This window comes from Carcharodon carcharias, chromosome 11, assembly GCF_017639515.1.
Source record: "Carcharodon carcharias isolate sCarCar2 chromosome 11, sCarCar2.pri, whole genome shotgun sequence".
NCBI classification, from domain to species: domain Eukaryota; kingdom Metazoa; phylum Chordata; class Chondrichthyes; order Lamniformes; family Lamnidae; genus Carcharodon; species Carcharodon carcharias.
The window spans coordinates 99,555,857-99,571,049 of record NC_054477.1 but is presented as its reverse complement, the minus strand read 5'-3'; the positions used below and the strand labels follow the sequence as shown (position 1 = coordinate 99,571,049).

The following is a 15,193-nucleotide window of genomic DNA, read 5'->3' as shown; positions in this document are numbered from 1 at the left end:
ACAAAATGTAAAATAAAAATGTTCTTTTCTTTATCCCCCTTTAAATCCATCGCCACAACTTCATCGAAATCCCTCGCTAAAGGTAGACTCACCATCGGCTGTGAGTGTTCTTCTGTACTTCTTACATATATCACATCTATAGCTTATCTCCTCCATAAGCTTAGCGTACTCTCAATCCCTTATCCCCACACTCTTAGCAAAATTATTAATCTTTGCAAAGAAGGGTGGGCAAACTGCCGATGCAATTTTAACACAGTTTGTTTTTTGTCTTCTAAATTCCTATCCCCTGACGTTAATAATACTTTTAATCTGCTTAGTAGAAAAGTTAGGTTTCATTAAAGGAATACAGTAGTGTTCATATTGCATAAGTTGTAAATCCACAGGTTTTCCAAATACAACGGCCTTGTCATTTTCCATGTCCAGCTTCATCTGCACTTTCTTCATCAACGGTTTGCTCAACAGTAATGGTATTTCGCTAGACACAACATCTGTGCTGATGAAATGATTGACTCCAGCTATCTTACAGGGAATGACTACCCTTTTTAAAGATTTTAGGGTATTATCATCTCCAAATCTAAAACTGGTGGAACTGTTGAATTCTTTAACCTTATTCGGGTCCTTGTCATTTAGGCTCCAACTCTGAAAATACTTTGCATCTTATTTTGCTTTCATATGGTAGTGAAAGTGCCAAAGCCTCCCCCATTTTTCCTTTGGGGCAAGGACGTAACCCATGTCCACATGGTTACTTCATTTCTCCATTGGTCATATTGCTCAGAAAACATCGGTGGGTAATCATACCCCAACACTCTACATTTTGATTCAGCCATTTTTTTGAAGTTTTTTTGCATGAATCCAAACCACTCTGCTCTTAAGGTTAACTCCAAATAGTATTTTGTCCAAAGAAAGCTTAGTTTCTAATCTTCTCACTTACAAGCAGGAACCATTCTCTGCTACCACTGTTAAGCTCTAATAGTTGTTTGGAAATGAAGACAAGGCAGACTCCCTCAGACACAGTTTTATTGCTTGTCATAAAACTCTCCACAGACCCAACTAGTCTCAGCTGTTATCCCTTTTATATAACAAATTGGGTGTATAGTTAAACAAACCTAATAATACCCATGGGGTATGTGGAACATTCCTTGTTGCAGTCCTACTCCGGCCTCCTTCCACAACTCTTTCTCCGGTACATCGATGATTATTTCGGTGCCGCTTCATGCTCTCATCAGGACTTGGAAAAATTTATTAATTTTGCTTCCAATCTCCACCCCTCCATCATTTTCACGTGGTCCATCTCTGACACTTCCCTTCCCTTCCTTGACCTCTCTGTCTCAATCTCTGGTGATAGACTGTCCACCAATATCCATTACAAACCCACCGACTCCCACAGCTATCTCGACTACAGCTCCTCACACCCCACTTCCTGTAAGGACTCCATCCCATTCTCTCAGTTCCTTCGCCTCCGTCGCATCTGTTCCGATGATGCTACATTCAAAAACAGTTCCTCTGACATGTCCTCCTTCTTCCTTAACCGAGGTTTTCCACCCACGGTCGTTGACAGGGCCCTCAACTGTGTCCGGCCCATCTCCCGCGCATCCGCCCTCACTCCTTCTCCTCCCTCCCAGAAACATGATAGGGTCCCCCTTGTCCTCACTTATCATCCCACCAGCCTCCGCATTCAAAGGATCATCCTCCGCCATTTCCGCCAACTCCAGCATGATGCCACCACCAAACACATCTTCCCTTCACCCCCCTTATCGGCATTCCGTAGGGATCGCTCCCTCCGGGACACCCTGGTCCACTCCTCCATCACCCCCTACTCCTCAACCCCCTCCTATGGCACCACCCCATGCCCACGCAAAAGATGCAACACCTGCCCCTTCACTTCCTCTCTCCTCACCGTCCAAGGACCCAAACACTCCTTTCAAGTGAAGCAGCATTTCACTTGCATTTCCCCCAACTTAGTCTACTGCATTCGTTGCTCCCAATGTGGTCTCCTCTACACTGGAGAGACCAAACGTAAGCTGGGCGACCACTTTGCAGAACACCTGCGTCTGTCCGCAAGAATGACCCAAACCTCCCTGTCGCTTGCCATTTTAACACTCCACCCTGCTCTCTTGCCCACATGTCTGTCCTTGGCTTGCTGCATTGTTCCAGTGAAGCCCAACGCAAACTGGAGGAACAACACCTCATCTTCCGACTAGGGACTTTACAGCCTTCCGGACTGAATATTGAATTCAACAACTTTAGGTCGTGAGCTCCCTCCCCCATCCCCACCCCCTTTCTGTTTCCCCCTTTTTTTTTCCAATAAATTATAAAGATTTTCCTTTTCCCATCTATTTCCATTATTAAAAAAAAACCCACTAGAGCTATACCTTGAGTGCCCTACCATCCATTCTTAATTAGCACATTCGTTTAGATAATATCACCAACTTTAACTTTAACACCTATGTGTTCTATTGTACTATTGTCGTTGACATCTTTTGATGATCTGCTTCTATCACTGCTTGTTTGTCCCTACAACCACACCAACCCCCTCCACCTCTCTGTCTCTCTATCTCTCCGCCCCCCACACACACACCTTAAACCAGCTTATATTTCAGCTCTTTCCTGGACTCGAACTCAAGTTCTGTCGAAGGGTCATGAGGACTCGAAACGTCAACTCTTTTCTTCTTCGCCGATGCTGCCAGACCTGCTGAGTTTTTCCAGGTAATTCTGTTTTTGTTTTGGATTTCCAGCATCCGCAGTTTTTTTGTTTTTAAACCTAATAATTAGCAATTGAACTTCTTTAACTGTTTCCTTCCCTAACACTTCTGCCTCACCATCTGTAAGTGCCTGGCTGCTCTGCTCCCTGACCAATTCCACCCCTTTTTCCTCTGCAGGAGACAGGTTAAGAATGTAGGGCACTCTTCCACCAGTCTTTGCCTGTTCCTTTACGTTATGCACCAGTTTTTCCTGTTGGCAGAGGGGAGGATTTAGTGTCATCTCAATGGGTACCTAACCCCCTTATCTGCATGCATCCCTCTGACAGATAATAGGAGCTCTCTAGTAATTGGTCCACACTAGCACTTTCATGTCACTTGAACAACTTTGTCTGCCTGATCTGGCTCACGCTCATTTAGGCCTCATGCCACATTTGGTGCTGAAACTAACAACAGATTCTACCACCTGGTCTACCTCTCCCCTCACAGCAGATGCATTGCTTGATATCCTCATGAGAGCCACCTTGCTGTTAAGCCACCCTCACCCTCCCAGCAGGAAAAAACAGTAAAAGCTAGGGAATAAGAATACTGGTTCGAACTGGTCTTGTATACCTTAAAATGGAACACCAGTAAAAACTGGGAAATAAAGAGTACTGATACAAACTGTTTTTTCCTTCTGGGCTTTTCCTACATTGGACCCAGGTGCATCTGTGGATTCCACAGCTGCTGACCTCCGCTGCAATCTTCATTCTGGCCTGCTTCATCAGGTGGGAGGATCTCTTGGCGCTGTCGGTGGGGAAGAGCATCTCCCGCTGCTCCCAAACAGCCTGGAAGAGAACCTGCAGGGAGGCATCACTGAACCATGGGGTCACGTACTGCCTACTTTGAGCCATGTTCCGCCTGTTTCTGGCAGTTAGATGGAGGTGAATATGGCTCAGGTTCACGGGCAAAGGAAAAGTCTTGAAGCAAACTGGTGGTAACTGTGACTCAGTGTCTAAGATGAAGGTAAATCTCATAGGCCAGGTAGGGAATCCTGTATCTCTGTAGCAAACTCTGCATAACAGATATTATTGGCTTGTACGCAATGCTTACATGTCCGAGTGTTAATTAAATGTGGCAACTGGAACTTAGATCCCATCAACTGATGGTAAGTTCACCAACTTGCTTCCCTTCCCCATTGTATAAGTGGTCTCTGCATATCTAATTGGCTGGCCGCCACATAAAGGTATGTAGCCAGCCTTTCCCGAAGCGAAGATGCAGACAGCAGTTGCATGAACAGTAGTTAAGTGAATGAACAGTTAATCTGGTTCTGAAGAAGAGTTATATTAGACTCAAAATGTTAATTCTGTTTCCCTTTCTACAGGTACCACCTGTTAAGGTTACAACAGTTGATATGAATATGAGTATCACTTGCTGGACTGCTATTTGTCACCTGTCCATAATTGAGCAAGGAAAAACCAACCACATTGTTGCTAGACAGGAGTCTCACATATCATATGAGCATACGACTTAGATTCGTAGGGTTTCTAATGACCTGGAAGCTGAAGGGATATTTGATCAATAAAGCAAGAAAAATAGTCTGCCATTTGTTACCTACTCTGTTCATTTTCTTTCTGGGTGCGTCTAAATGATGATACATTTAGATCTGCTAGACTGCTCTGTGAAGCACTGTGAAGCTAGGGCTAGGCTTTGGAAGGATAACGGTCCAATTATTCTCAAAATTTTCTTGGGGAAAACCTGGTGACACAGGGGATGCTAACGAAAGAACTTGGTTTTGTTTAGCTGGTAGTTGGCAGATTTTGGGAAACAACTGAGGTGCATGAGCAATGGACAGCGCTGCCTGTTTGCCAAAGAGGGTTGAAATATGCACTTTTGACAAGCTGGGGTGATATTGCAACATCTAAATGTGTTCAGCCTTCATCTTAATAGATTTGTTGGAATGAGTGATTGAAAGGATTAGGGTGCTATTGGTATAAAAGGAGAGATTACAGGATGTTGGCCATGAAAGAAAGGTCTATTAAATGACCAGGTATTGTCTTTGGAAATAGCAGGCGACATGGAGTAAGCAAGGCAAGAGTCAGAATGCAGAAGCCAATATGTAGGTATTGGTCGATTCTTGTCTCTTCTTGAGTCTCCTAATCAATTCCGATAAAATAGAAGACAAATTACTCTTGAAAAAGATCATATTTCTTTTAAACAAACTGAAGCACACTGTCAGAAGCAGGACAGCTCAGTAAGCAAATCATCAGTGCTCTTTGAGTGTGCAGACAACAGGCTTCCTTTGCAGAACAGTTGGATTGCAAAACCCTTTTGAAGCTATTCTCGAAGCTATGGCTGAGAATATCAGTCTTGCTTAGTGATAGTTTAAAACTTCAAGCCCACTTTTAAAATATTGCTCATTTATTTTATCAATATTGCATATATTCTGTATCCTTTATTACGAGAGGGATTAGACATAAAAGTAAGGATGTTATGTTTCTGCTATATAGGGCATTGGTGAGACCGCACATCAACTACTGTGTGTAGTTTTGGTCTCCTTATTTAAGGAGGAATGTAAATACATTGAAGGTGGTTCAAAGGAGGTTTACTAGATTGATGCCTGGAATGAGTGGGTTGTCTTATGAGGAAAAGTTGGACAGACTGGGCTTGTTTCCACTGGGGTTTCGAAGAGTGAGGGGTGATTTGATTGAAATATACAAGATCCTGAATGGCCTTGACAAGGTGGATGTCGAAAGGATATTTCCTCTTGTGGGTGAGTCCAGAACTAGGGGTCACTGTTTTAAATTAGGAGACACCCTTTTAGAACAGAGATGAGGAGAAATTTTTTCTTTCAAAGGGTTGTGCGGCTTTGGGACTCTCAGCCTCAAAAGGCGGTAGAGGTGGGGTCATTGAATATTTTAAGGCAGAGGTAGAGAGGTTCTTGTTAGGCAAGAGAATCAAAGGTTATCGGGGGTAGATAGGAATGTGGAAATCGAAACACAAGAAGGTCAGCCATGATCTTATTGAATGGCAGAGCAGGCTTGAGGAGCCGAATGGTCTACTCCTGTTCCTATTTCTTATGTTATTATGTGGTGAATATGGTGACATGATCCCTACCTGTTTGACAAGCATCAAAATCATATTAAACAATAATGCCCTAACACAGACACAGCTTGTAACTGTATGCTGTTGGGAAAGAAAGAATTCAAGGTTTAAAAGGCTTGTAATGGCCTTTTTAATTGGCTCAATTGCTTCCCTTCAAACCAAAGATGGTCCCCCATTGGACTTGGAACCTGTCCTGGGAAGGCCAGAAGAGGGCAGGAAAATGTCGGGATCCAAACCCAATGTGGATTTTACAGACTTTACCACCCTACGTGTACTAGATTCCGCCTCCACTTGGCTAGGAAAATTTTGCCCCATGTCTCTAATGAAGGTAGTCTCTTGCAATTGGATATAAATTATTTGCATTATTTTAAGTAATGGTATGTTAGTAGAAGGAATTATCGGATTAGTAAGTTGACTTAAATCACAACCTTTGAGTTCAGATAATATACAGTATAGACCTCACCAGTGTCAACATATAACTTTTAAAAATAATAAACACAGGGATGCTTTATTTCCTAACAGGCACTTGAATAAATCTTTTCCTGCTTAAAGGATAAGTAAAGGTCATATTTAACTTAAAAAGCTAGTGTTACATAGAATTGTAATGTACATTGTTTCAAAATATAGTATGCTAGACATGAACAACCACTTTGCTTCGATACCTGTGTTCAAATATTGATGAAAACGAATCTGATTCTATCAGTGGAATTCTGTGGGGGAAAGATTCCCTGGTGTAGATTTGCAATGATTCCCCAAAAATATAATTGAAATGGTGCAGTCTGCCCCCAGGAAATTCATATAGTCTGCGTAGCATTGGTAGCAAGTGGTGCTATGCAAACATATTTTTGCCCCTATGAAGCTGATAGGTACAAGGCAACAAAAAATGGGATGCATTGTCCGTCAGATATCATTTGAGTCCTCCCTTCATTGAAGCAATTTTAGATTTGCTTCTCTCTCCTCTTTTCCAAGTCCCCCTTCATCACATATCATACTCTGATTGAGAAAGAAAGCAAACTACCTTCAACTAACCACTGCTAGATGCACAAGAATAATTTTAGTTGCTGCCCCTCAACTTTATTTTTTTGGGGAGGGTGTTGGTTTCTGGCAATCTTAGGTCATCCTCCTGTTCTCAATATTCAGCACACTTACTGTAGACATTTACTGCAACAGGTTAACTTTTAGACCAAGATTATATGTGTTAACCCACATCTTATTTCTATTTATAGTTGCTTGTTTATCTGTACAATTCATGTATTACACCTGGTAAGAGTCCATTTTCATCTCTATGGTGTCCTATGAATCAGGTTCACCCCCCCCACCACCCCCACAAGACAAGGTGGTGTAGTGGTAATGTCATGGCTAGAAGTACAGGCTAATACTATGGGATCATGGCAGGTGGAATTTGAATTCAATTAATAAAAATCTGAACACTAGTCTCAGTGACCATGAAGCTATCATAAAAATTATCTGGTTCTTTAACATCTTTTAAAGAAAGAAATCTGGCATCCTTACCTGGTCTGGCCCACATGTGACTCCAGACCCACAGCAATGTGGTTAACTCTAAAATGGCCTAGCAGGGACAATTAAGGATGGGCAATAAATGTTGGCTTTGTCTGTGACGCCCACATCCCATGTAAGAATAAATAAAAAATATGAAAGAATATATTTAAAAATCTGTTTGGTGATAAGAGGCTTTTCCATTCTTTATACTTGAAACATTATTGATTAATCAACAATTCTTCTTCGTTACTAACATCACTTTATTGGCAACCCAGATATTCAGAGGACACTGAAACCAGAAAAAAATCACAATGCTAAAACATCTGCCAGATCTAAAACAAGATCTTTTCGAGTATAATCATGTTTACATAACTTGACTTCCAACTGGGAGACAATTGACCTGATATTTATGCGGAGGCGAGGAAAGAATGGGAAGTGTGATAACAAGAAGGAAAACGGAAAATCCTGGCAATGGTGAGGGAGGGGAAGGTCTGGGGTTGGAGTTGGTCAGCTAATCATGGGGTTGAGGAGAGGCTGTGATTGGCAGAAGGGTGACTGAGGGTTTACTCAAGGGGCCAAGGGAACTGCACTTGCTTCTCCTGGCCCACAAGGAGCACCTTAAAATAAAAGTGATTTTAAAAATGAAAAAAACTACACCACTTTTTATGAAGGAATTCTTCTTAAACTACTTCTATTTTAAAAAAGAAACTGCTTATTAATAATTTTTCTTACCAATTGCTGAGTCCTTTTGTGCCAAGGCACTGTGCACTCCGTGCCAAAGCAGTGTAATTTCTTCATCAGTTGGTGTGCAATCCAAACACAATCTATTCCCTCCATAATTAAGGTCTTGTTTCGTGCCATTGCTTACATCATCTTTCTGAGGCAGAGTTTTGGTAGCATTTACTGAATAGGTTGCTTTAGTAAAAGTTTCATACGGAGACACTAAATAGGATGAAGGAAATGTTGTGATGGTGACAGACCTATTTTTCAAAAAATCTACCTGAGGCCAAAGGCCTGAGACTACTGCATTGTCTTTACTAGAAATATGATGATCTTCTGACATGATTTCCCTTGGTGTGCTGGGACAGATGTCAATAACATTAGGAGGATGTATTTGTGATTGCCAACGACAATTAAAATTTCCAGTTGCCCTTTGACATTGCTTGCTATCAATGGCTGGTTTGGGTGGAGGATGGGGTACCATTATTTTACCCTGAGATTTCATTATTTCCCTGGCAGACTGGGGCCTGATTATGGTACCTTTTCTGCAGTTGCTTCCTGTACGAAAATAAACCTTAGCAGAATGGGCTCTTTTGATTACTTTGGCATGTCCTATTCTTACCAAGGGTTTCTCAGGTTGGGAAATAGTGTTCTTTGCAGTTGTTTTGTGGTCTGTGCTTCTAGCTCCTGTGGCTGTCCAGGCTTGTTTAGTAAAATGGTAACCAGGTGATACAGCTGGTGTTATTCCATGTGTCATTGAGGCTGTTTCTGAAATTTCAGGAGCTGTCACTCTGATGGCCCCCCAAGTTTCACTCTGCTGATCACCAGAAAGGCTACAATCTACAGCAGTCTTGTGGTCAGAATGTAATGCATTCCGTTTTAATTCTTTTTTATTATCCACAATTGATTTAACACTGGAAATGTGGCCATTACTTTCAAAACAAGGTGACTGTAATTGAGGCTGTTTTGTTGATCCTGAACTTCTATCTATTGTACTTTCTAGGTTTTCTTCAGCACCTTTGCCTTTCCCCTTTTGAAACTGATTGGTTTGTTCAATCTCATCAAGCCATCTTAGTTTTTTCTTTGTTGGACTTTTGTCAGATTCTACTTCTTTCATTTTTATCAACTCCACACTGTCTCTGATAGAGGATGCCATTTGAATTCCAAGCACGCCACTTGTAGACAATAAAGATTTGGGATAAACATTTTCATACTTTGACACTTTCTTAAGTATCCCCTTCAGTAGTTTGAAATTACTTTTTTCATGGAAATGCTTTTTGTTGGCTTTTGATTTTGTGTTGGACATTGGTGAATGTGTTACTAGTTCATTTTCTTTCCCTTCTGTTGCATTATTTCTGGAATCAGGTTCTGATGAATTAAATGTTGTTCGAGAAGGAACAGGTTTCTGACTGGTTCCTTCAGAGACATGTCTGCTTTTGACGTTGAAATTATATTTGTTGAAAGAAGTTTGGCTGTCCTCACTTTTGCTGGGAATGTCAGCATTTTGGTTCAACGTGAAAGGAGAAACAGTAATTCTATTAGTTGCACTGACACATGCCAGTAGATGCTTTTGTTGGATCTCTTCACTGTCTTTCATAGTGTCAGTTTTCGTTCTGTCACTGCACATTCGTGACTTCTGACTTGAGGTTAAAAAGACAGTTGTTGCTAAAGGTAGTTTTAAAGGATGCATTGATGCAAGTTCATTTTCGTGCACAGATTCTAATCTGTCGCTCACATCTGAAAGTTGTGTTGTTTCCTTAGGTGTTGAATCTGGTGTGGACCAGGCATCACAAGTTATTGTTGCAGAATGAGCAGGTTGATCAAGGGAACTTTCAGAACAATCTATGGTTGTTAGATGATTTTCTATAGAGTGGGAATTACTATCTGCTATTTTATGTTGATTGCTATTATAAAATTTGGTTGAACATACATTCTGATGTCTTTCAAGAGAAGAAACAGAACTCGAGTCAAAATATTCAGATCCAATACTTTCAGAAGCCGATATATCTATCTTATCGCTCAAATATTCCTTTGTAATTGAAGTTTCAGTTTTGTTTGTCATTGCAATCCCCGGAGAAGGGAGGTGAGACCTGCTACTATCCAAGTCGTTAATCCAGGCGCTTACATGTGCCTTTTTTAGAGGATAAAAATCACTCCGAGAAAAGTCAAGATTTTTTACAGGCAGATGTGGCCTCATTCTATTATTGGAAGGATTATTATTCTGTACTGAAAGAGAAATTGAGTCATTTGATTCAGTCTGCACAATGTGTTGTCCCTCAGTTTCTAGGCTGTCAAGACTTGATAAGCTTTCAGACTGATTAAGTTGTTCAATTTCTTGTCGGAATTCCTGTGAAATTCAAACATACATTGTTTACTCATTTACAAAAGAACATGACCAAAAAGCTCAAGAAAACGGAATCATCTCACCTCACTAAGTTCACCTAATCTTGTTAATTTCCCAGAGCTATTCAACAGTTGTTGAGCAGAATTTAATGCTAGCTCAGTACATCACTGAAGGAGCTCTGCATTACAGAAGTTGCTGTCTTTTGGATTTTATGTTAAAACAAGGCCCCAACCTGCCCATGTAGACATAAAGATTGAGGAAAAGGATGGAGTCTCCAGTGATCTAGTCAACAAACATCCCTCCATGTAGACCACCAAAAATCTATTATACGATTATTTATAGAAATTGCTGTTTGCAAATTGTCTGCTACATTTGGCGTCATAACAGAACTGCCCTTCAGCAGTTCATTCATTGTACAGGACTTTGGGACAACCTAAAGGCATTTTAAGTGCAATTTAATGCAAGTAGTTGTGAGAAATGTTGTTTTTTTAATATCTTTGGAGAATATTCTGCTATTTTGTGAAGAAGGCTTTGTTTGTGTGTGTGTGTGTGTGCGTGTGCGTGTGTGTATGATTCAATTAAGCAGGACAGAGATTAATAGGAGATGGGTTGTCTGGTTGGTTTAAAACATGAAAAGGATTGAGGTGTTAGGTTTGAGGTACAAGAAAATAGGCTGGATCTAATATTTGCATTTTTAGATAAGTTGAGTTTGTTTGAATATCAAAGGAAAGTCAGAGGTGAAAAGAAAAGATACTCCTGTATCTTGCAGGAGTTCCATAGGAAAACAGAAGTGGGGATATTATATTTTATTGACCCAAAAGCAAAGACAAGATGGAACCATGAAAGATTTTATATTTGGAAGGATTTGAGTTTCAAAGAGAACAATGGAACCTGAGATGAAAGGTAAAAAAATGTATTTTAGAGTTATTGTAGCTGTGAGCTACAGTTGGTGAAATGGGAGCTGCTGGAGCTGGTAGCTCTGGGCTGAAAGAAGATGCTGGTCTGAATCAGCCATCCACTTAAGCCAGAAAAGTCTTAGGTTCAAAAAAGCAGTTTTATTCTGAAGTTTGGATTTCCACAGCAGAGTGAAAGAGGGTTCCAGGTCATGGGGTATGCCTTTATTAAAGCTACAGAAGTTTGCCTTAGGTAATATTACTGGATATTTATAGTTAAACATCTATAAGGAAGTAAAAACAAGAAACACTGGAAAAACTCAGCAGGTCTGACAGCATCTGTGAAGAGGGAAACAGAGTTAATGTTTTGAGTCCATATGACCCTTCTTCAGAGCTCTGAGATATTCCAACGTTTCATGTTTTTATTTGATTTCCAGCATCCGCAGTACTTTGCTTTTATCTATAAGGTGGTGTTGCCTGGAAGGTGTTTACTTGTAGGTCTGACTAAGTAGAGAGTCTTTTTGGGGGAATGTATTATAAGACTAACCTTAATCATGCAGTTGTAATCTTGTGTGCTTAAGTTTTCTTTTATTCTTGTTAATAAAACTTTAATTTTAATCTTTGAAATCCCCAAAGTGTTACTGGATTTCTTGCTGCCGAGATCAGTAATTTTCTTTTCGTTTGTAGAATACAAAAAAAGGGTATGGCTCATAAGTCAAGTTTCCCTCTGGGATTTGGTTTGCACAACAATTAACATTGGCTGTGGTCATAACATAGTATTAAAGCAGTATTGAGAATCTGTTAATTCTTACAAGTTCTCCTGTTAAAATCACCATTCTTGACTCTTAAAGAACCACTTAAAGTGCCCCCCCACCCCCCTGCAGCATTGATCACCCACATGGCAACATTTCTCTGCCTTCATCAACCATTGCTCCTGCCTCACTTGCCCCAGGAATCTCAATCCTATTTACCTTTGTCCAAGGGCACCACCCATGCTACTTATCCAGATCCAGAGCAGTCCCAGCAGTGACCCGACCTCTGATTGGTCAGCCTGAGGCAGCATTTTGTTCCTTAGAGTAATGGGAACTCCAATGCCAGGCAATTAATTGCCTAATTGCAACTGAATCTGGTCAGGCCTCACCAAAACAGCTGAGGCAGGGTTGCCCCAGCTTTCTGGCCTGGTGATGGGACCACTGCCACCCCTACAAAATTCAGCTCCTAATATTCTAGACCATTTTCTGAACCTCAAATACTAAGTCTTGAATCATATCCATCTTCTCACTGCTGGGCACTTCTGGCCAATGTTCTATAATCTGCAAAATGCCCTGCAATAAATTAAACATAAAATAATCTTGTTTGTTTGAAAACTTTGTGGCTTTTACTTTTCATTCTGTGCCAGTGCAGTAACAGGCTATTCTAACTTTCAGGGAAACTATTCCCTTGTAATTTTTTTTCACAAGATCATACTTGTCTTTCTGCTGCTTCTTACACAAACTCATTGCACCTGCTGTTTGGTAAGTCTAAAGCAGTGGCTCTCAAAATATTTCAGGCTGAACCATATCAAAACAGTTTTCATAATCAGAGGAGTGAGAGAAGTTAAGGACATTGGTAAGCCTGAAACTAAAAAAAACACTATCTTTCAATTCATTTTCTTTATTTCCTGCCTGCTTCACTTCTTTTTTGCATTTGAAGTCACAAATGTAACATTGTTCATTGTATGCCAAGTTAAGTTACAATGATAGAGCATTATATAAATGACATTATATAATGCCTGTATGATTCTTTTTCTTTTTCTCCTAATTCAGTCATGTTCTCCTCCCTTCACATCTGTTTGTTGTAAAAGCTCATGTTTTTTGCAAACCAAAGTGAAGGACCAAGGGACTACCAGGAACAAGGAACTGAAAGAAGATGGTATTAGTAAATAAGTAGTACTGGAGAAATTAATGGACCGAATTTTGCCCTCGTCGGGCGGGATGCACCGTCTGGGAAACTGACTGCCGCCCGTGATCGGGCCCCAACTGCAATTTCATGCTGGCTGGCCAATTAACTGCCAATTAAATGGCCTAGCAAGGCATTCAGTTGTATCAAACAGCTACGAAGACTCAAAAAAGAAATGAAACCAGACGGACCACCTAGCATCGACCTAGGCACTGGAAACAACGGCAATCGCAGCCCAGTCGACCCTGCAAAGTCCTCCTTGCTAACATCTGGGGGCTAGTGCCAAAATTGGGAGAGCTGTCTCACAGGCTAGACAAGTAACAGCCTGACATAGTCATCCTCACGGAATCATACCTTACAGATAATGTCCCAGATTCTACCATCACCATCCATGGCATCAGGTCAAACATGGGCAAGGAAACCTCCTGCTGATTACCACATACCGCTCACCCTCAGCTGATGAATCAGTGCTCCTCCATGTTGAACACCACTTAGAGGAAGCACTAAGAGTGGCTAGGGCGCAGAATATACTCTAGGTGGGGGGCTTCAATGCCCATCACCAAGAGTGGCTCCATAGCACCACTGCTGACCGAGCTGACTGAATCCTAAAGGACCCAGCTACTAGACTAGGTCAGCGGCAGGTGATGAAGGAACCAATAAGAAGGAAAAACATACTTGACCTCATCCTCACCAACCTGCCTGCCGCAGATGTCCATATCAATATCAGTAGGAGTGACCACCACACAGTCATTGTGGAGACGAAGTCCCGCCTTCACATTGAGGATACCCTCCATCGTGTAGTGTGGCACTACCACCACACTAAATGGGATAGATTTCGAACAGATCTAGCAACTCAAGACTGGGCATCCATGAGGCACTGTGGGCCATCAGCAGCAGCAGAATTGTACTCGAACACAATCTGTATCCTCATGGCCCGGCATATCCCTCACTGTTGCGTTACCATCAAGCTAGGGGATGAACCCTGCTTCAATGAAGACTGCAGGAGGGCATGCTAACAGCAGCACCAGGCATACTTAAAAATGAGGTGTCAACTTGGTGAGGCTATAACACAGGACCATGTGCATGCCAGATAGCATAAGCAGCAAGTGATAGACAGAGCTAAGTGATCCCACAACCAACAGATCAGAACTAAGCTCTGCTGTCCTGCCACATCCAGTCGTGAATGATGGTGGACAATTAAACAACTCACTGGAGGAGGACATTCCACAAATATCCCCATCCTCAATGATGGACGAGCCCAGTACAGCAGTGCAAAAGGTAAGGCTGAAGCATTCACAACAATCTTCAGCCAGAAGCACCAAGTGGATGATCCATCTCGGCCTCCTCAGAGGTCCCCAGCATCACAGGTGCCAGTCTTCAACCAATTCGATTCACGCTGCGTGATATCAAGAAACGGCTGAAGGCATTGGATACTGCAAAGGTTATGGGCCCTGACAATATTCTGGCAATAGTACTGAAGACTTGTGCTTCAGAACTTGCTGTGCCCCTAGCCAAGCTGTTTCAATACAGCTACAACACTGGCATCGACCCAGCTATGTGGAAAATTGCCCGGGTATGTCCTGTACACAAAAAACAGGACAAGTCCAATCCGGCAAATTACTGCCCCATCAGTCTACTCTTGACCATCAGTAAAGTAATGGAAGGGGTCATCAATAGTGTTATCATGCACAACTTGCTTAGCATTGACCCACACACTGATGCCCAGTTTGCATTCCATCAGGGCCTCTCAGCTCCTGACCTCATTACAGCCTTGGTTCGAACATGGACAAAAGAGCTGAACTTCCAAGGTGAAGTGAGAGTGACTGCCCTTGATATCAAGGCAGCATTTAATCGAGTGTGGCATCAAGGAGCCCTAGCAAAACTGGAGTCAGGGGAAAAACTTTCTGCTGGTTGGAATCATACCTAGCTCAAAGAAAGATGGTTCTGCTTGTTGGAGGTCAGTCATGTCAGCTCCAGGACATCACTGCAGGAGTTCCTCATGGTAGTGTCCAAGG

General features: G+C 41.7%; 1 protein-coding gene across 1 annotated transcript in view; it reads right to left on the bottom strand.

The window, feature by feature from the left end:
* Positions 1 to 15,193, bottom strand: part of cep126 (centrosomal protein 126) — a 180,710-nt gene that overhangs the window by 52,821 nt on the left and 112,696 nt on the right. Inside the window, exon 6 of the mRNA XM_041198710.1 lies at positions 8,016 to 10,350. Within this exon, the coding sequence (XP_041054644.1) occupies positions 8,016 to 10,350 (2,335 nt within the window). The remainder of the gene's footprint in view (positions 1 to 8,015; positions 10,351 to 15,193) is intronic.